This window comes from Lemur catta, chromosome 15 (genome assembly GCF_020740605.2).
Source record: "Lemur catta isolate mLemCat1 chromosome 15, mLemCat1.pri, whole genome shotgun sequence".
Taxonomy (NCBI): Eukaryota; Metazoa; Chordata; class Mammalia; order Primates; family Lemuridae; genus Lemur; species Lemur catta.
This window is the reverse complement of record NC_059142.1, coordinates 57,335,855-57,356,355: the sequence shown is the minus strand read 5'-3', so window position 1 is coordinate 57,356,355 and position 20,501 is coordinate 57,335,855. Positions and strand designations below refer to the sequence as shown.

The following is a 20,501-nucleotide window of genomic DNA, read 5'->3' as shown; positions in this document are numbered from 1 at the left end:
CTGCAGGAGCCGTGGAAATGTGCGCCCACCACGGGACCCGCAGCAGCACGCCTGGTCTGCACCCGGGAAGAGGAGCACACGTGTGCACCAGGATCTGTGCTCCGGCACCCACAGCACCGCTGCCCCAAGCCGCCAAAGGCTGGAGACCCGCACATCCGTGAGCCAGGGTGTGGACAGACACGCCGCAGAACACGACTCCGCAACAAAGAGCAACAACATATTAACACACGCAACCTGGATGCATCTCAAAAACACGCTAAGGGAAAGAAACCTTCATGTTGTGCGGCTCCACCCACAGGGAACCCCAGGCAAGGCAGAGCTGTGCAGCTGGGGGAGACTGTGGGGCCAGGAGCTCTGGGGTGACCGCGGCTGTGTCTCTGTGTCAGAGCCACAGCTGCCTCTGATCCCCAACAAAAAACAACAGTCTCAAACGAGGAAACATCACGTGTCCAGTAACCTCCACCAAGCCTGAAAACACCCACTGGGACAGGGAGCTGACGGACTGGCCCGGTCCCAGCACAGCACCGCGGCGGGCACAGCAGGGCCGCCACGCACCAGTGCGGGCACACTGGGGCACAGCACAGAGCCGGGGTCTTACCTGTACAGCTGACGCTCACAGAGCTGAAAATAAAGAAGTGGAAGTTATATTCGTAATTTGAAATTTTAAAATAACACAGTACATACACGATAGCAGTAAGCATCCAAAACAAAGAGAAGACGGCAGAGCCAGCACCTCGGGAGGCCGCGTCACCAGCGCCACACCCCCAGCGCCTCGGCCCCCACCACGGGCCCAGGAGGTCCCCGGGGAGGAAGATCGAGGCCCCAAGCAAGGAAGGAGGTGGCCAGGACGGCACCAGCCCCGGGCCAACTCAGAGGCCTCCCCCAGACAGCCCGTGGGCAGGAAGCTCATGGTGGCAAACAGCATTCTGACGTCGCTGCGTCTTCGAAAGAACTTCACGACATCATCGTTACAACTGAAATACTGAATGTTCACACTTGACCAAAAATTCTATCAAACTCTTTAAACGCACCCTTTAATGCCCACAAAAACTCAAGGAAGTGGGTTCTATTACTACCTGTTTTTACAGAGAAAGCAGCCACGGCTCAAGGCACTTGCCGGCTTCCTGCAGGTCACAGCCAGTCGGTGGGGACGGCCCTTCCCCCGCCATGGCCCTGGAGCCTCCGGCCCACCCGCGTCCCCAGAGTCGGAGGTGCCAGCCCCCGTTTCAGTGGCTTTGCCACAACCAACAGCAGGTTAATACCACAGATAAGATAAGGACCCGGGATCACAGTGGGGTGTTATGATGTGAAGAGGGAAATCCCAAAGAACATAAACAGTAAAACTACTTAATTCCTTACGAATGATTCCAATATTGTACAATACTAAGATCCACAGTTCACACTTTACCTCTTTTGGGTCACAGAAGCCTTTGAGAATCTCTTAAAACCCAGCAAAATGCACATACCTTCTCCCAAACGGGGACATGACATTTGGACTTAATTTCAGAACTGGAGACCTCTGACTCCCAGCAGGACATGGCTGGAAATCAGAGGCCTCCGCTTCACTCCAGGTGCCACCCCCCCCAGCCCCCACGACACAGGGCACGACCCCGGGTCAGTGGGGCGCTCTGTCCAAGGAGGGCGCTCAGGCACCGCTGGGGGACAGTGACCCGGCCTTCATGGAAACCGCCACTGGCTGCACCGGCTCAACCAACGTGCCTGAGCCGGGACGTCCCAGCCAGGTGACAACAGTCTGTGCCCACCGCCCGGCGGCCGGACACAAGCAACACTGGCCAACAGGACCTGTCCCCAGAGCGAGCACACGAGGGCCAGCCCACCGCACCCCAGGACTTCAGACAAGCCGGAGGGGTGGAGAGACCCCGACACCTCGGGGAGGGCACGTCGGGGCTGCACACGCACCTGCTGGTGGACCTGCCTCAGGCCCTGCACGGCCTTCTCGTCCAGGTAGTCCGTGACGGGCCTGCGGAAGGTAAACACAGCCACTGAGGTCACACGGACCAAGACCCCAACGCCAGACACACGCTAAGCAACACACAGGCTTAGAAAGACGGCATCTCCCTCAGGGCCCCACGGTCCCGAATCCCTGCAGGGTGTGTCCCGCCCCCATGCTCAGTCACGGTGGGTGGGTGGGGGACACTCCTACTGCTGCAGCCCCTGTGGGAGGAGACAAGTCCCTGATGAGCCCGACGAAAGCCCACCCGGCTGGGCCCTGGACCGTCCTTGGAGGGGGCCGCTGGCAAGGGGGCCCTGGCGGGCACCAGCAATGTAGGTTTCAGCAGGGTTCCCAGCAAGCCCGGACAGATGGGGGCGCTGGGCTCAGACCATCAGCACAAACCGCGGGCTTCACCAAGCACCCGCTTTCCTTCCGGGACCCGGAATTCCACTTCATGCTAGGCGGGTATCCACGGGACCAGACCCCAGTAAAAGCCCTGGGCACCGGGTTCCACATGTGCATCCCTGGCGGACACTTCACATGTACCGTCACAGCTCGTAGCTAGGGGTCACACACGCCCTGAGGCTCCCCTGGTAGAAGATTCTGGACACTCGGCCCAGTTCCCACAACTTCACCCCACACGCCTTTTCCCACCCCCACAGCCAGCAACGCCACCAACACAGCTTTCAGCTCCGCCCACAGGTCCCACCGCATCCCGCAAGGGTGACCTTGGGCCAGGTCCGCAGCCGTCTGGGCTCTGGGGCCGAGGCCGGGCGGCCAAACCTCCCTTGGCTGGTAGGGGGAGAGGGGGTCACACCCACCCACCACCACTGCGCCCCCAGGGAGCCTCCCGAATCCACGGGAGTGACATAAACTGGAGTCCAGGGACGGGTCACAGACGTCACAGTCTGCCTGTGAGCTCCGGCTTTTGCGGAGGAGTCGGCTGCAGAGCCGAGGGAGGAAGAGGAGCAGCGCTGACAACACTCCCGCACGAACCTCTCGAACCACCCCGCACTGCACGTGCTCTGCCGTCCTCAAAGCAGACGACTGGAAAAATTTCTCAGCGAAACTTTTACATTTATATTCTCTGGTATTTAAAAATATTAAGGGTGACAAATGAAGAACACTGCACATGCGAGTTGCTCAGTATCATGTTTCACAAAGTGCCTTTGCTGTTAACCAACAGCTCATTCTCCTGGAGACGAGGGCTTGTGTGGGGACAGCAGACCCCCCGGCTTGTGGCGGTGCCTCAGCCCCCTGGCTGCGGAGCGGCAGGTGGTCCGTCCCGGGACGCGACGCTCAGCAGGGAGGACCACGTGCCAACCTCGCCGGCAGGGCGGGACCTGAGGCCTGCCGCCTGCTGCAGACGCAGCCATGCTGAAGGGCTGAGCCACCCCCACACTCAGGGCCCCCAGATCCCACGGCTGGGGGTGGAGCAAAGCACAGCACCTCTCGCAACCGTCCTACCTGCTCTCCCGCGCCGCAAGTCTGTGCAGGGCGTAGGCGACCTCTGCACAGGCCAGCACCGCCCCGTGCCGCGTGTGCAGATCCGGGCTCCGCGTCATGGACAGCAGCCTCGGGAACACTGCAGGACAGACGGGGGACACAGTCTGTCAGGCTCAGAAACGTGCCCGCGGAAAGTCACCTCTGCCGGGTGCTGCCCCAAAGCCCAGGGCGTCCCTGTGGGTGAGGCAGAAGGTGCAGCGTCTCACGGAGCTTCCTCCTGGGACCCATCGCGGGTGGGGGACACGGGGTGGGGGGTGGGGAGAAGGCCCTTGCTGTCTGTGCTCCTCAGACCCCCAGGTTGCGCCGGGACCCGCCCAGGGAGAGGCCGTCCCGCACTCAGGGGTCGCTCGCCTCTGAGCAAAGGCAGAGTCCCGGCCTCCGCACCCGCGTGCAGTCCGGACGCTGCCAGCCTCAAGATAGCTGTAAAACTCGGGACATATCCACCCTGAGGGCGCCCAGTCAAGGGGCAGCTGGGAGTGGCTGGATTGCAAAGAATCGCGGAAATCCACGAAAGGTCACGCCCCTGTCCAGCCCGAGGACGCTCTTCAGCAGGGAGCAGGGACACGGCTAAGCCTCTCTCCTTCCCACAGCGATGACCGACTCTCGCCCGCAGGGGGGTAAGTGCCACACTAACTCCGTGACTTCCACGTTTAACTCATGAAGCTGAAAGGCCCTCGGTTATTAACAAGCCCCTCAGTGTGTTAGACACACGTATGGCAAATCTTTCCCAACAAAGAGCCACCATCCAAACGCCAGTTCAGCCACCATCATGAACACCAGCGGGATTAAGTACAACTTTGAGAAACTTGTGTATTGTGTCCTACATTTATGTCAGATGCTTATTTATTCAAGTGGAAAAGACGAGACACTTTTTCCCTTGGATGACAGTGAAGCGTAACGAACACAGACCCAGCTGTTCTATCCCACGGTGATTCCACACCGAGGGAGACTTTCCATCTTCAGTGTAGGCCCATTCCGTAGACGCAAAGCGCTCATTTGTGACAGCCGTGGGCCGCCTGGCAACACGGGAGGGGACACAGCGTCTGCCCGCCATTTGGCGGAATCATCCTGATTTTCAAGCTGACATCACGTGACTGGTGGACCCTCTCTGTGCGTGGACACACACAGGGCGCCTGTCCTGGTGTTCTGTCCCCTGACCCTTCTCAGCAGGAGGGAAACAGAACATGATTTTCAGCCCCCAGGACTTTGAAACCAGCACGGCAGCCCCGCCCAGGTCTTTCTGCCCGGCCTCGCGCAGTGCTCACGGGACGGCCAGACACACACCCACCGTGAGTGGCGCTGTACTCAGGTGCTCTCGGGGTCAGGTTGGCCAACGCCTTCGCTGCCAGCTCTCTGATGACCCTGAGGGAGAGGGAGAGAAAACTGTCAGCTCTGGGCATGCGCAGTGGCTGACGCCTGTGCTCCCAGCTACTCGGGAGGCTGAGGCAGGAGGATCACATGAGCCCAGGAGTTCCAAGCTGCTGAGCTGTGTTAGCGCCACTGTACTTCAGCCTGGGCGACAGAGCCAGATCCTGCCTCAAGAAAGACAAAGAAAGAAAGAAAAGAGGAAAGAAAAGAAAGAAAAGAAAGAAAAGAAAGAAAGAAAAAAAGAAAGAAAGAAAGAAAAAGAAAAGAAAGAAAATTATTAGTTCCTTCTTTTTGACGATTCTAACTTTATTTGATTCATAAATATAAAAAGATAGGAAAGACAATACACACGAGTCCGAGACTGGCCACTTGGTCGAGACCACTAATCAGAACACACACACACACACACACACACACACACACACACACACACACACACACACGAACCTCAGGTTGTAACAAATGAGGAAGAGAATTTACCAAAATGAAAGACTTGAAATAAAATAGCTGCACGTGGTTCTCAGGACACAGCTGCCGTCGCCCGGGCGCCACGTGGCGACTGGGGTCCCAGTCCAGGTCACTCAGACACAGCGAGCAGAGGACGGGGCCACGTGGAACCGGCACTCTGGAGATGCCAAGGCCTGAACACAGGGATCTCACATGGCTCAAGCTCAGCAGTCAGAGCCCGTACCGCATGGGTACACACGTATTTCCCAGCTCAGCATCTGACGTGCTGCTGAACACGGCTGGGAGACCACAGGGAATGACGGGACAGCCCAGGCCAGAGCTGCCCGCTGCCACAACCCGGTCGCAGTCAGGGCTGCCGCGCAGCAGCCCAGAGGCCTGACGAAACGTTAGGGTAAAAACACGCAGGGTGCGGGTGCTGTTCTGATTATTAAAGACTCGGAACCAGCAGCACCGGGGTGAGCACGGCAGACGGGGAGCAGCTGCCGAGGCGGGCACCACCCCAGAAAATCAGACGCCATTTCTGAGCCTTTAGCTGGTTTGCTGGCTGACGCCATCCAAGGCAGCGACCGAGAGAGGCAGAAGCATCTCCACCTCTAAAAACATCATAAAATACCAAGGGCACGATCCTGCTTTGTAAACCCCAACATTCTAGAAAACACCGGCTGGTGCCACGGGGGGGCGTTTCTGGACCTTAGAGGGGGACGAGGCGACCTCCTCAGGCCCAGCTCCGCACACCAGAGAAACGGCAGCTGTGTCCTGACAGGGACCACGTGCAGCTGTTTTATTTCGAGTATTTCATCATTGTATATACCTGAAAACTCTCAGATTTTTAAAGTTCCTGCTAGAAAGAAGATTTTGCACAATTTTTAAAATGAAATTAATAACCAAAAAAGCCATGAGAAAAACAGAAAATAGTAAAACGGCTGGCACAAATGGAACCACACTGGTGATTACATGTGTGCGGACCACACGCTCCACACAAAAAGCAGAAACTGCAGCAGTGGAGACAAGCGTGGGGCCCGGCTGTCGGCCACCCGCAGGAGACGGGTCGGGGCCAGGACACGAGACCGGAGGACAGGCACACGGCCGAGAGCCACCGCAGCCAGGCGGCACCTGCAGCTGGAGCCAGACCCAGCCTGAGGCTGCTCTGTATGAGGAAAGCCCTAAGCTACGAATGGTCTCCACAGTTTTAGAGGATTGTGAAAAGAAAGAATGAAACACAGGGGACGGAGACTCAAGACGTTTGCTCTCTGGCTCTTTAAAAAAAAAAACGAAAAAGAAAAGCCAGGCGACCTGTGCAGTGTGACAGGGCCAGGCTGCAGCCCAGCCTCACCTGCTCCTGCCCTGGCACGGCCTGAGCTCCGCCCCTCTACGGAAAGAGGGACGTTTCACAGTGGAAAAGGGGTCGACACAGCAGGAAGATATAAAAATCGTAAGCGGGAATGTGTCTCGTAAGCAACCGCACCCGCAATACACGAAGGAAAACCTGATGGAATTTGAAGAAACGAACGGTAACAGCTGGAGACTCCAACAGCCCCGACGTTTAGTCTAACACCTCGGTCATGTGTTGACATACCTGACTGACTGACACGGCCCCGATTACACAGGTTTTGGCGTCACGCGTGCACGCACACCTCCCGTCTCTGTGAGTTAGGGGGTGGGGGAGAGCTCTCCCAGCAGGGGCCCCCGCCTGCCCGCACGGCAACAGCCAACGTCCCCTCTGCCCCCCCACGGGGCCCCGCCCGGACTGCGGCAGGCCACGGCCGCCTCACCACGCAGCAGCACCGTGCGGACACTGCGAGGCTTTGGTGTGAACACGTCCCCAGTGGATCAGAAAGAACTTTCTCCTGAAACCGGGACGCCGAGTGTCCCCCGCACAGGCCCTCACACCTGCGGTCGGGGCCGGTCCTCTGCGAAGACCCCCGACCTCCCGGAGGTGCCATAACAGCACTCACACTCTCTCCACGTTCCGGATCCCACACTCAGCTCCTCCCTCTGGGGAGACATGTTTAACTGCCCACGAAACGCTTAGACACCTGAAACTGCTGCCGTGATTATGATGATGAAAACAGCCACCACAGCCCGCTGGGCTCTCGAGACCCAGAAGACGCCGGGCAGCCACGCGGAGCAGAGTCCGGAGCCGAGAGACAGAGGAGCACTCCTGCCGCCCGAGTCCCTGCCGTCCTCAGGTGGCCGCCGCCCCCACGACACGCCGCACGGGGCTCTCGCACGGGACATGCCGCCTGACCAGGTCCCCAGAAGCAGACCTGGAGATGGGCCATTAACCGGCACACGTGGCGTGAAGACTAGTTTATACTCCTTAGAAGGTTCTCTAAAATACGGCATCTACAGTGAGGAAACACACTCAAGGCTTACAAGCTCAACATAATCTCTCTTTTGGGGGAAAAAAAGAATTCTTAGAAAAACAAAAACACAAAACCTACCCGTCCCAGTGGCTGATTTTCATGGTGACCAGGTGGTCGATCATGGGCCGGGTGTACTCGGGAAAGCCGGCGATGAACACGCTGGAACAGACAACACAAGAGGTGGTGAAGCTGTGGCGGGACTGAAATTCACGCGCCGCATGTGGCTCCCTCCACAGTTAGACATCGGCCACGTGACCCGCCATTCCCTCACGGTGGTCACCCAGGAAAGGGAAAACAGTTGTCCACGCGTGGACTTGTACACGGAGGAACACAGTAGTTTAGTCTGTAACAGCCAAGACTGGACACAACCCCACGTCCACGTACAGGGGAGGCTCCTGCCGGCGAGGGAGCCCAGCAGCGGCTGGAAGGGCGGGTGTGGACACAGGCAGCACGAAGGGCTCTCACCACAACCACGCGACACAGACACAAGTGAGCAGGTGCTTTTTATTCCATTTACACCAAACTTTAGAAAATGCAACTGACCTACACTGACAGAGCAGCAGCTGCCGCAGGGAGGGGACCAGAGGCAGGACTCCCAGGGCACAGGCACCGGGGAGCTTCAGGGGCCGGTGTGCACAGTGACGGTACACACGTGTGTCCCTGTCACACATAGCACACCCTGCAGATAACATATGCCGATTACACTGCGATAAAGCCCTTAGACATTTTAAGAAGAAAAAGGCAAGCCACAGCCTGGGCGGGGGGACCTTTGGGATATGCGAAAATGATGCTGGCTGGCACCACACTATTTAAACAAGGTAAACCCCAAATAAAAAATTGGCGGAGATTTGCACAGAAACATCGCACAAGATAAAAGGCAAATAAGCACACGGACAGATGTTCAGCATCAGGATCCAGCAGGAAATGCACATTTAAGCCCTGCACCCGCTAGAACAGGTGAAGTTCTAGAAGACAAACACTGAGTGTGGGCCAGGCTGGGCAGCGACCACAATGCACACACGTCACATGGCCACTCTGCAAACAGTCTGGCAGTTTCTTAGGAAGTTCGGTGTGTTAAAATTCCCTGTGACGCCCTCTGTAAGAGAATGAAAATGTGCATCCACAAAAACACTGCTGAGTAAATGTTCACAGCAGCTTTATTCCTCAGAGTCCAAAATTCAAAACAACCTAAACCTTTGCCAACAGGCAAACTAACAGATACACCGCACACGCAGAACAGTCTGAAACTCAGCAACAAAAGGACCCCCCGCCGGTATACGCCACGCAGGGCGGACCTCAGAGCCCTGTGCTGAGCGCAGCCACGCGAGTTCCCCAGGAAAGGGGACGACCCAACAGAAAGCAGGAGAAATAAACTCACAGCACAACCGCCCTCTGTTTAATGAGGACACCGGTGGCCCAGCTTGTCCTCCGAGTTCCTTCCCAGCCTTGCAGAGCCCCGAGCGGACAGCAGGGCGGGGCCCCCACCCGGCTCTCTGCCTCGATTCCTGCCCCCAACCGATTCCAAGGGCTCCAGTAAGGCAGCAGCGCAGAGAGAAGAGGAAGACGACAAGCACCTGCGGCAGCTTCGCCGCCGTTCCCGCCATCAGTCGCCACAGCGAGGGAAAAGCGTCTTTACCCTGCAGAGCCCCAGCGACCCTCCCTCCGCTGCCCAGCACCCCACCTGCCCTCAGTGCCGTGGCCCCCAGCTCACACTGTCACCTCTGTGCACCCTCGTCACCGCATGAGAAACCCTCCCCCACATGAGCACTGTGAGTCCCCCCCAACACCCGTCCCCCCGCAAGCTCCAGACGGCAGCACCAGCCACACCACCGTCTCCGTCTGGGGCACGGCGGGGTGCCCGGGCGGGAGGAGGGGTGCGGACACCCCACAGCCCGAGGAAGGCACGGGGGACCACGGGGTGGGCACTGCCCGCACCTGCTCCACTGTGCGCTTCACACAGGAAGTTGACGGAGTGTAAATGATGTCTTAAAAAAGTAAAAGTTACGTCTCTTGAAAAATAACACGGAAAATTAAAAAAATAATCTCCAAGTGGGATGGACCTTTCTTATTACGACTCAAAACCCAGAGCCGTAAAAGAAATCGATACATTCAAACACATAACCCCAAAAAATGTCTGCCAGGAGAAACACACCAAAAACAAAGTCAAACGACACCCAACAAATCTGGAAAAACACCCACAACTGGCACCACCAGTAAGAGACTTCCCTGAAATAAACGAGCTCTTCCACATCAGTGACAGAAATGTCACAACCTAGTAGAAAAACCATCAAGTTTACAGAAAAATGCACACACAGCTCCACCACGCAAAGCCATGCCCAGCTGCCTGCACACGGGAAACGGAACCTCTGTTCACCCGCCCAACGGCCCAAGTCCCAGGGCTCTCGGCCACCGGCCACCGGCCACCGGCAGGGTGGGGAGGGGCCTGGAAGCACCTGGCCATACCCCGCTCGGCCTCTACGCACGGCCATCGGCATGACCCAGGACATTTTTTTTTGAGACAGGGCCTGGCTTTGCACCAGGGCAGTGGCAGGATCACAGCTCACTGCCAAGCGAGTTGGCTGGAACTCCTGGGCTCAAGCATCCTCCTGCCTCTGCCTCCAGGAGTGCGAGGAGTACAGGCCTGAGCCACCGCACCTGGCTTACCCAGGAAATTTAAACATAAACAATCTTCGGTTCAGCAATTCCACTTCTGATAATCCCTTCGGATATAATCACACAAGTGAGAAATCATATACACAAAAATATTCCCTTCGCACTGTGAACACTGCAGAGACTGGGCAGCCCCGGGGCCAGGGAGGGCCCACGCGCATCCTGCCCTGTGCAGGCGTGGGCCGCTCTCCGAGGCGCGAGGGGAGAGAACACGCCGCCCCGTGCCTTCTTCCCTGCACCGCGTCCTGGCACTGCCTCCTCCCTCTGCACAGCTGAGCGTTGCTAATGTCTCAGCAGCCTCCACTGCGGCACACGCAAGGCCGTCAGCCCGTGTGCCCACACGCACGGCGTGTCAGCACCTGCAGGACACACACACAGAGGTGGCCCTGGGCTGGGAGGGACCAGGCACAGACCTGGTCTTCCCCAAACACTCCCCTCTCCGCACCGCACACCAGGCCCCCGTGCTGCCCACTGGCGCTGGGTGCTTCCCACAGCGCCCATCTCTGAGCCTCCCATCACTCCCGTGTGTGAGCTGAACCCGCCTCCTCGTCCCACAGCCTCGCCAGGCCGCAGCACGTGTCACCACAGCCCCCGCCACGGTGCCTGAGAGGAACAAGAGTGGCTGAAGCATGCGGCTCCCCAGAGTGGGACCCCAGAGTACACACAGATGCCAGGTGGGCACACGTGTGTGCAGCAAGACGTGGCTGGGGAGAGGTTTTGCTCTGAAGGTGAAGGAGAAGCAGAAAGCCTCCTGAGGCGGACGGGAAGAAGAGCCCCTTGGAAGGTGCTGAAACACCGAGACAAAGTCAGGAAAACACAGCAACACCACGGCAGTGGACGGGCCGTCAGAAACCGCCCAGGCCCCACCGGCCACCGCGTCACCAAGGACTCCCACACAGAGCTGCCTCAGGCATCAGCCCACGCTCAGACAGGTGCGCCAGCCGGGCTGGCGGCAGGTGTCACAGGGCGGGACTCCGGAGCAGCAGGTAGAGAGCAGGCCGCCTGAGTCCTGCGTGGCTGACTAGAAAGGACACGCTCCCGAACCCTCAGCCCCAGCAGCGCATGCAGGGACTGGGCGAGCGGGTGCGAGGTGAGAGAGCCAGGATAGGCCCAAGGCCTGCAGGCAAAGCATGGGCCGGGGAGGGCGGAGCCTCGGGAGGGCGGAGCCTGCGGGAAGCCTCTGCAGGGACAGCTGGACGCCAGCGGACAGGGAGTGCGGGAAGAGGAGCGTTTGAAACCTGCCAGGGGCGCAGAAGTGGCAGAACTGCGTCTCCAGCTGGGGCTGGGAATGAGGCAGACAGAGCTGCAAGAATCAGCTGAGTACGGGGACCAAGTGTCACCGACTGGGTCAGGGCATGCTGAGACCTCCCTGGTCTGAGGAATTTACAGGACATGAACCTGCAAAATTGTTGGAAAGCAAACTACGAGATGACAAAATACAACAAAACCCATCTTAGAAAGGATCTCAATGCTGAAGATGTCAGAAATCATTGGGAAAAAACTACAACAGCAAGAGGACAAACTGACCAGAAGTCCTAAGAATGGTGGTTACAGCAGAGACACAGCTGGGGCAGGTGGAAGCCCTGTGTCCACGTGCCAAACTCCCAGGGGCCTGGAGTCCATCAGCTGGAGAACATACTAGGTTATTAAGCATGAAATGTCCGATTTCCTTAAGTTCTAAGTTTGACAGTTGATATCTCTGACATCTCACTTTGACACTTCTTGGTTTTTTTCCTATTGTGAACATATTAATACATCCTCAGTCTTTCAAACACATGCTTTGGCTTGTGATTATCTTTTAAAAAAATTTTTTTGAGCAATTTTTGTGAAATCATGGATAAGTCAAAAATTCATGCTATTTTTGAACATAAGTTCCATCATGGAACCAACGCAGGGCAGACAGTTCGAAATATCAATGAAGTGTTTGGGCAGGATGTGGCTAATGAATGCACAGTACCGTCCATGGTTTGAGAAGTTCCATTCCGGTGATTTTAATTTTTGTTGTTGTTGTTGAGACAGAGTCTCACTCTGTTTCCCAGGCTAGAGTGCCGTGGCGTCAGCCTAGCTCACAGCAACCTCAAACTCCTGGGCTCACGCGATCCTCCTGCCTCAGCCTCCCAAGTAGCTGGGACTACAGGCATGCGCCACCACGCCCGGCTAAATTTTTCTATATATATTTTTAGTTGTCCACATAATTTCTTTCTATTTTTAGGAGACACGGGGTCTCACTCTTGCTCAGGCTCGTCTTGAACTCCTGAGTTCAAACAATCCGCCCGCCTCGGCCTCCCAGAGTACTAGGATTACAGGTGTGAGCCAATACGCCCAGCCTGTTCTGGTGATTTTAATTTTGAAACTCACCCAGGTGGGCGACCTGAGACCAAGGTGGATAATGACGAGCTGAAAGCTGTGGTGGAAGCAAATCCATCCATCTCAGCCTATGTGTGAATTAGCAGCAAGATTTGACGTTACTATTCCAACAATACTGGACCACTTGAAACAAATGAGCAAGGCAGAGAAGCTGGACAGATGAGTTCCATATGAATTAAATGAGCATCATAAAAGAAATCATCTCCAAGCTTGTCTTTCTTTGCTATCAGAACATAAATGCAAACCACTTCTACAGCATATTGCTACGTGTGATGAACAATGGATTCTTTTTGACAATTGCAAGCATTTGGCACAATGGTTGGATAAAGATGAAGTGCTGAAACACAGTCCAAAATGGAATATTTATCAAAAAAAGCTAATGATGTCTGCTTGGTGGTCCAGCGCTGGTGTTATCCTCTACAACTTCATGAAGCCTGGTCAATCCATTATAGCGGGTGTCTACTGCAGCCAATTGGACGAAATGATGAGGATGCTTGCAATAAAGTAGCTGAGACTGGTCAATAGAGACAGGCCAGTCCTCTTGCAAGACAACGCTCGACCACATGTCACACAAACGCCACTCAAACTAGAAGCTGGACTTGGTCACTCTCTGTCATCCACCGTATTCACTAGACCTTGCACCAACTGACTCCCACCTCCAAGGTTTGGACCACTTCTTGCATGGAAAAATGTTTAATTCTCAACAAGCTGTGGGAAACGCCTTTGGCAATTTCATTGCCACTGACTCTCCGGGTTTCTTCGCTGCTGGCATAAACAAGCTACCGTTAAGATGGCAAAACTGTGTGGATAGCTTAGGCGCATGCTTTAACTGTACTGCTTCTTGTTTGAGATATAATAAACTACACTTTGACTCAAAATCGGACATTTCATATTTAACCAAGAAACCCAGGGGAAAAGGTGGTGGATTCTTCACATAAAGTACTAATGTCTGCCTGGTGCTAACGACCACAGAAAACAGAATGGAGCAAGGGAGGAACTGGCGAGGCACAGCAGGGCGTCCACGGCTGAGGAAGGATGGAAAGGGTGTAAAAAGACGGGTGGTGCATTCAGTCACAGATTACTCCTGGGAAAGAGGCCAAATACTACATTTGAAAAAAAATCTGTCCATGCTGGTTATGGAGAAATCTCATTTCTGCACAGTCTGCACAACAGGGCTCTCAGGGAATCTACCCTTAGGATACAGAATGGTTAATAATAAAAAAAATACATTGGGTATGTTTCTTCTCCAAATTTGTAGCAAATAAATCATTTCATAAAAACACAATTTTTTGTGTTAGTGTTGCAATGGGTTAAGACAAGCGAAATAACTTCCCTGGTACTTATATAAGTAAAAATAACTTGATGTGATTTCTGCAAACTGCAGTTGGGATGTTAAATATTTATTCCTTGACCTAATTTCCCAAGTACCTCTTTCCTACTCATCTCACAAACAATCCAGAGATAACATCAACTTCGAAACACTTTTATTGAAACACAAAAAGGAACACAGTCAATTCTAATGCAAGATTTCATTTTGAGAAACCCAAGGAAATGCAGGTTTTGGCTTGTGGCTATTCCCTGTAAAATCCCAAGCCCTACACAGAACCAGCACTAATAAAGCACGACTGTTAAAAAAAAAAGTGGCTGGGCGCGGTGGCTCACGCCTGTAATCCTAGCACTCTGGGAGGCCCAGCCGGGTGGATCGCTCAAGGTCAAGAGTTCGAGACCAGCCTGAGCAAGAGCGAGACCCCGTCTCTACTAAAAAAAAATAGAAAGAAATTATCTGGCCAACTAAAAAATATATATAGAAAAAAAAAAAAAAATTAGCCGGGCATGGTGGCCCATGTCTGTAGTCCCAGCTACTCGGGAGGCTGAGGCAGAAGGATCGCTTAAGCCCAGGAGTTTGAGGTTACTGTGAGCTAGGCTGACGCCACGGCACTCACTCTAGCCCGGGCAACAGAGAGAGACTCTGTCTCAAAAAAAAAAAAAGCAATTACCAGAAAGTGCTACAGGTCGGCATTCTTCCAGTAGCACCTCTGTAACATGGAGCACAGGGCCCATCTGTGTAAAGCACGAGTCCGTCCCATCAACACGGCACAAACATGTCTGTCTCCAACTCACTAACTTTCACACAAAACTTTCATATTTACACTTAGTGGACCTTCCAGGATGAGGAAAGAAAATGGTGAAAACTAATCCACCATCTAAATCACAGAGAACATTGTATTTTTGTGACACACATTAAAAACTTACCTTATGACCAGGAAACAGTTGGATCTGTTACCAACAGCAAAGTAGTCCGCCGCTGTCAAAATGTCGATTCCGTGAGGGAAAGTGCCCTAATAAGAAAGTGAAGTTAGAAAGAAGCAGCAGCATTTGCACAAGCATTTCAGAAAGTCCAACAATTGTGTTTGTCGATGTTCACACTCATGAACCAAGAGGCCCAACACAGACCGACAGCTCAAGCCACAAGCTGCGGAGACCGTGCGGATGAGGACCTGAAGTCACATCAATTTTCCGAGGGTCTATCCTGCGCCAGACACTGCACCAAAATTATTTAAATCACTTAAAAGCATTTAATTTTTTTCAAACAAATATTTCAACTTTAAAATGTCACAAGAGACCTTTCTTTAAAGACATACCATAAACGGACATCAGGTGTGCAGTGTTAAAGCGGCTGATCTCCACCGACCCACCCCGTCTGGGCACAGGGACCCCAGCACGGGGCTCGCTCTAGCAGGCACAGGCCTGGGTCTGGGCCCGGACACACAGGGACACAGGTGCCTGCCTGGGCCACGAAGCCGGGACCAGTGCCCACCCACACCTCACTCACTGTCATCAGAGTGGGGGAGACAACCAGCCCACTCCCAGATGCGTGGAGGACAAGCAGTGACCCCCAAGACTCTGAAATGGGGGGAGCAGGGACCCCACCACTCGCACCCACACGCAGGCTCCTGGGGCCCCAGACCCAGGCCCAAAGTCTGCACATTATCACTGATACCACTCTCTGGTAAAAATATTTGAAAATCTAGAAACAACATAAATAATTTTCTAAAAAAAGAAAATAAATGACAAACTTTAAACCAAAAGTAGGAAGCCTTGCAGCTGCCCACCACAGGCAGACTTCATAAGTCTCAGAGAAGGTCCCCAAGCTCTGGACCCATGGCTATCACAGGTCCTTTCTCACACGAAGGCCTTGTAATGCCCAGGCCACACAGCAGCAGCACACGGAAGCTTCTGGAAGCTTGGTGCTGAGCCAGGGAGAGATCAGCTCTTCGTCTGGGGGAGGCCAGGCAGCAGCCGGTCCAAGGACCTGCCTCGCCCGCCGAGCCCAGACGGCGTAGCCCTCAGCAACGCGTAGGGCCCGGGTTTCCGCCCGTGTGTAAAATCACTTCTGCATGCAGGTCTCCTGAGAAACACGTGACTGGCTGTTTAAAACACACATCAGAGTCACTGTGGGTCACCTTACGGGGAATCTGTGACCAGAAGCCATTGTGTCTGCCAAAGCACTAGGAGGTAAGTTCCGTACCCATAGCTAACAGTGCAAAGGATACTAAGTTCACAGCTTTCACGGTTTCCACCTCTGAACCTACAGGAAGTGTTAGCAATAAAGGGTTTAAAAAGCAGCCATACCTGTCTCCCCACATTCTCCTGGAAGGCGGCCTGCGAGCAAAGAACACAGGGCAGGTGAGTGAGGTTTGCTTTCCACCAAACTCAGGAGATAAGTTCAAAACAAACACAGCACAATATAAATGACCCATGGCTTTATTTTTTAAATAAAAGTCCCCACTGTTGGCTGCACAGAGCCTCCAGGGTGGCTTGTCACTCCGTTTTTATGTCCTGGTACTTTTTAAAACCACAATTTAAGAATTCAAGTGTATAAAATCAGACACACCCTGAAAAGTGGCCTTTAACTGTGACCACGGAGCTTTACACCGACACCCACACGGCAGCCCGGGACTGCAGCGGTGCGGGCAGAAAGGGACTTCATGACCACCCGGAGGGCACACTGCCCACAGCTGTGACTCGGTCACAGACAGGCTCTCTGGGCCCCAGCACCCAGCAGGGGCTGCTGGAGAGGTCAACACCGGGTCTTCGTTAAACAACAGGGAGCAGCTCGCCCCTTCTCTCCCACCCCTCCCTTTCCTACCTAGTCGTCCCCTGGGGCAAAGCCAGCCATCTGCACAGTGACGACCACGTTGCCCTTCCTGTGTGCTCCTGTGCATCCCGGAACTGGCACCCTCACCCTCCCAAAGCATCCGGGGCTCACATCTCTCCAGACAGGGCGGTAGACATGAGCGGACATGAAGGATCCAGTAAAGCTGCACATGTGACCGCACGGCACATGCCACCAGCACTGGGGTGTTCAGGAGAGCAGGGACATGGGACGGCTGGCTTCAGGGAAGGGCGACCCCCGCCCAGGTGGAAACCGGCCCACACTCGGCTGAGGGCGTCCTGACAGCAAGGCCCAGACAGAAGCACCGTCAGAGATGTGGAAAGTCAGCAAGCTGAAGCAGAGACCCAGCCCCGTGGCATGACAGTAAACTGAGGCATGAGACCCCCCCCCCCCCCCCGTCCAACAGAGAACCAACCTGAGGGCAGGTGGGGAACGGGAGAACAGTGTCCCCAGGATGGCTCCCGTGTAGCTTTTAAACTGGGAGGGGGGTCCCTTGACTTTTGTAGCTTTTAAACTGGGAGGAGGGACCCTTGACTTTCGGTGTTTACCATTTTTTAACTTCTGTGGTAAGTTCACTAATGAAAGAAACAAAATCAACTAAAAGACAATGCAAAAAAGATACACTGTAACGTTAAATAACATACAATAATTAGGAACACATTTACTCCTCCAGTGACATCATTTAAAAGGCAAAAATAACACGAGATTTATGTGGGAAAGCACAGCCCTAGAACAGGTAAAACCACCTGCAGAAGATGAAATTAGAGGACTCGCCCCTCCCACGCTCAGGCAGCTGCGTGGCCGGCAACCACAGCGACGTGCGCTCACAGAGCAAACAGGACAAAACCGGTGGGATCGTGGCTAGGCAGAGACTCAGACTTGACACTGAAAACATTATCTCTAAGAGAAAACATGGACCCACTAGTCCTCTTCAAAATTAAAAACTCGTGCCCCGAGAAAGACCTTGTTTACGAGAATGAAAGATGAAATCCAGCCTGGGGAGAAACATGCCCAAACTACAAATCCACTAAAGGACGGGTGTCTAGCACATATAAAGAGCTTTCGAGACCCAATAATAAAAAACCAAACACTCCAATTGGAAATGGGCACAAGAGCTGAGCAGACATTTCAGCAAAGGGGACACAGATGACAAACGAGCACAGGAGAAGATGCTCCACGTCCTCAGCCACGCGGGAAGGGCACACTCACGCCACAGGTGTCCCCACACCTGTCAGAAGGGCCAGGCCGCAAGGGCGGCCACTCGGGACCCCGGAGGCCGCGGGGGGCGGAACCGAGCGTCTCCCCGGAGCGTCTCCCACAAGCAAAGGCCCGGCCTCCGCCGACCGCCCGCCGCGCCCCGCACCCGCCCTTCACGCAAACCCGGCGACGGCTCCTGCGGCCCGGACACCCCGACGGGGCCCGAGACCCACGCGCCACACACACAACAGCCCGGCCGCGCCCGGGGACCGCGCCGCACGAGCCCGCGCGCTCGTCCACAGAACACTCTGGAAATGACGTCACAGAGACGCGCGCGGGCGGGGCGGGGGGGCTCGAGCTAGGGCGGCCGTGCGTCTGCGCACGCGCACTCGCGCACAGCCAAGGACACGCGCTCAAGCCGGGGGCTGGGTGAGGGCTCTTTTCCAGGCTGCTGTTCTGGAACGTTCTGTGAGACCTGGCCACGGGGGATGCAGACGGCCCTGAGATCTCTTTGCACCAACTGTTGTAACTACACACGAGCCCCAATTCCCTCAAAATGTGAGTCAAAAACACTAACGTAAGGGCGCAGACACTGAACATGGAACGAAGCCTGGGTGGAAAAGGCGCGAGGACGTGTCAGTCAGCGGGAGGCCCCGCCCACCCCGCAGGAGGCCCCGCCCCCGCCCCGCTGCGCCCTCCCGGGGCCTGCGGGCCACCTGCTGAGAGGCGGAACGACTGGCACCGCTAACTAACTGTCACTTTCTTCACAAACGCACTCACACACCCCACCGTGAATCGGCCGCGACGCCGCCTCACAGGGCCCCGCGCGGGTCAGACACCGGCACCCGCAACCGCCGCCCGCGTGGTCCATCTGGAGACGCGGGAAGCGAGGGCGCGGGAGGACGGGGCGTGGCGCCGTGGGGACTGGGACAGGACGGGGCCGTGGGCACCGGGGGAGGACGGGGCGTGGGGACCGGGACAGGACGGGGCCGTGGGCACCGGGGGAGGACGGGGCGTGGCGCCGTGGGGACCGGGGGAGGACGGGGCCGTGGGGACCGGGACAGGACGGGGCCGTGGGGACCGGGGGAGGTCGGGGCCGTGGGCACCGGGGGAGGACGGGGCCGTGGGCACCGGGGGAAGACGCGGCCGTGGGGACCGGGACAGGACGGGGCCGTGGGGACCGGGACAGGACGGGGCCGTGGGGACCGGGGGAGGTCGGGGCCGTGGGCACCGGGGGAGGACGGGGCCGTGGGCACCGGGGGAGGACGGGGCCGTGGGGACCGGGGGAGGTCGGGGCCGTGGGGACCGGGGGAGGTCGGGGCCGTGGGCGCCGGGGGAGGTCGGGGCCGTGGGGACCGGGGGAGGTCGGGGCCGTGGGGACCGGGGGAGGACGCGGCCGTGGGGACCGGGACAGGACTGGGCCGTGGGCGCCGGGGGAGGTCGGGGCCGTGGGGACCGGGGGAGGTCGGGGCCGTGGGCACCGGGGGAGGACGGGGCCGTGGGGACCGGGGGAGGTCGGGGCCGTGGGCGCCGGGGGAGGTCGGGGCCGTGGGGACCGGGGGAGGACGGGGCCGTGGGGACCGGGGGAGGTCGGGGCCGTGGGGACCGGGGGAGGACGGGGCCGTGGGAGGACGGGGCGTGGCGCCGTGGGGACCGGGACAGGACGGGGCCGTGGGGACCGGGGGAGGTCGGGGCCGTGGGGACCGGGGGAGGACGGGGCGTGGGGACCGGGACAGGACGGGGCCGTGGGGACCGGGGGAGGTCGGGGCCGTGGGGACCGGGGGAGGTCGGGGCCGTGGGGACCGGGACAGGACTGGGCCGTGGGGACCGGGGGAGGTCGGGGCCGTGGGGACCGGGGGAGGTCGGGGCCGTGGGGACCGGGACAGGACTGGGCCGTGGGCGCCGGGGGAGAACGGGGCCTCCCACAGACGGGCCTCAAGCCCCACCAGGGAGCACGCGACCCCCACCCCCGGAAGTGACCTAGGGGCAGAAGGTGAGCCAGAAAGGTGTGATATTGGGTCCTGAGGCGGCAGCTTCGTGGGAAGAAACATCTTATTCCAACTCCTGGGTGCTCAGCCCTTAGGTTTTCAAGTGAGTTTCCAGCATCTCCTCCACCTGCCCTGTTCGGGCTCTGCAGGCCACTAGGTACGCAGGCTCCACTTCTGTTGCTGTTTCACGTCATCCTCAGGTTCATAAAGACCTAAGTGCTTAGATTTCATTACTTCTTCCCATAAAAATGTCTCAGGTTACAGTAAATAAAATATAAAATTTAATTTTTAAGTATAGGTTTGCCATAAAATTTTATTATATTCCAAAGAGTTTTACACTTCCCACCTGCTGGGTAAATATCAGGGCAAAAACGTGATGACTTTGAAAGGGATTACTGGGCTTTTCCACTGACCCGCAAGACGGAACCACGGCAGCTGCA

General features: G+C 56.4%; 1 protein-coding gene across 3 annotated transcripts in view; it reads right to left on the bottom strand.

The window, feature by feature from the left end:
- TBCD (tubulin folding cofactor D) overlaps positions 1-20,501 on the bottom strand; it is a 119,968-nt gene that overhangs the window by 23,427 nt on the left and 76,040 nt on the right. For 2 of the 3 annotated variants that reach the window (XM_045525800.1, XM_045525798.1), the window contains exons 16-22: positions 16,333-16,362; positions 14,953-15,038; positions 7,741-7,821; positions 4,749-4,822; positions 3,422-3,539; positions 1,921-1,981; positions 599-621 (exon numbers count right to left, since the gene is read on the bottom strand). In XM_045525800.1, coding sequence (XP_045381756.1) covers positions 599-621; positions 1,921-1,981; positions 3,422-3,539; positions 4,749-4,822; positions 7,741-7,821; positions 14,953-15,038; positions 16,333-16,362 — 473 coding nt within the window. The remainder of the gene's footprint in view (positions 1-598; positions 622-1,920; positions 1,982-3,421; positions 3,540-4,748; positions 4,823-7,740; positions 7,822-14,952; positions 15,039-16,332; positions 16,363-20,501) is intronic. The other variant, XM_045525799.1, reaches the window with a different exon arrangement.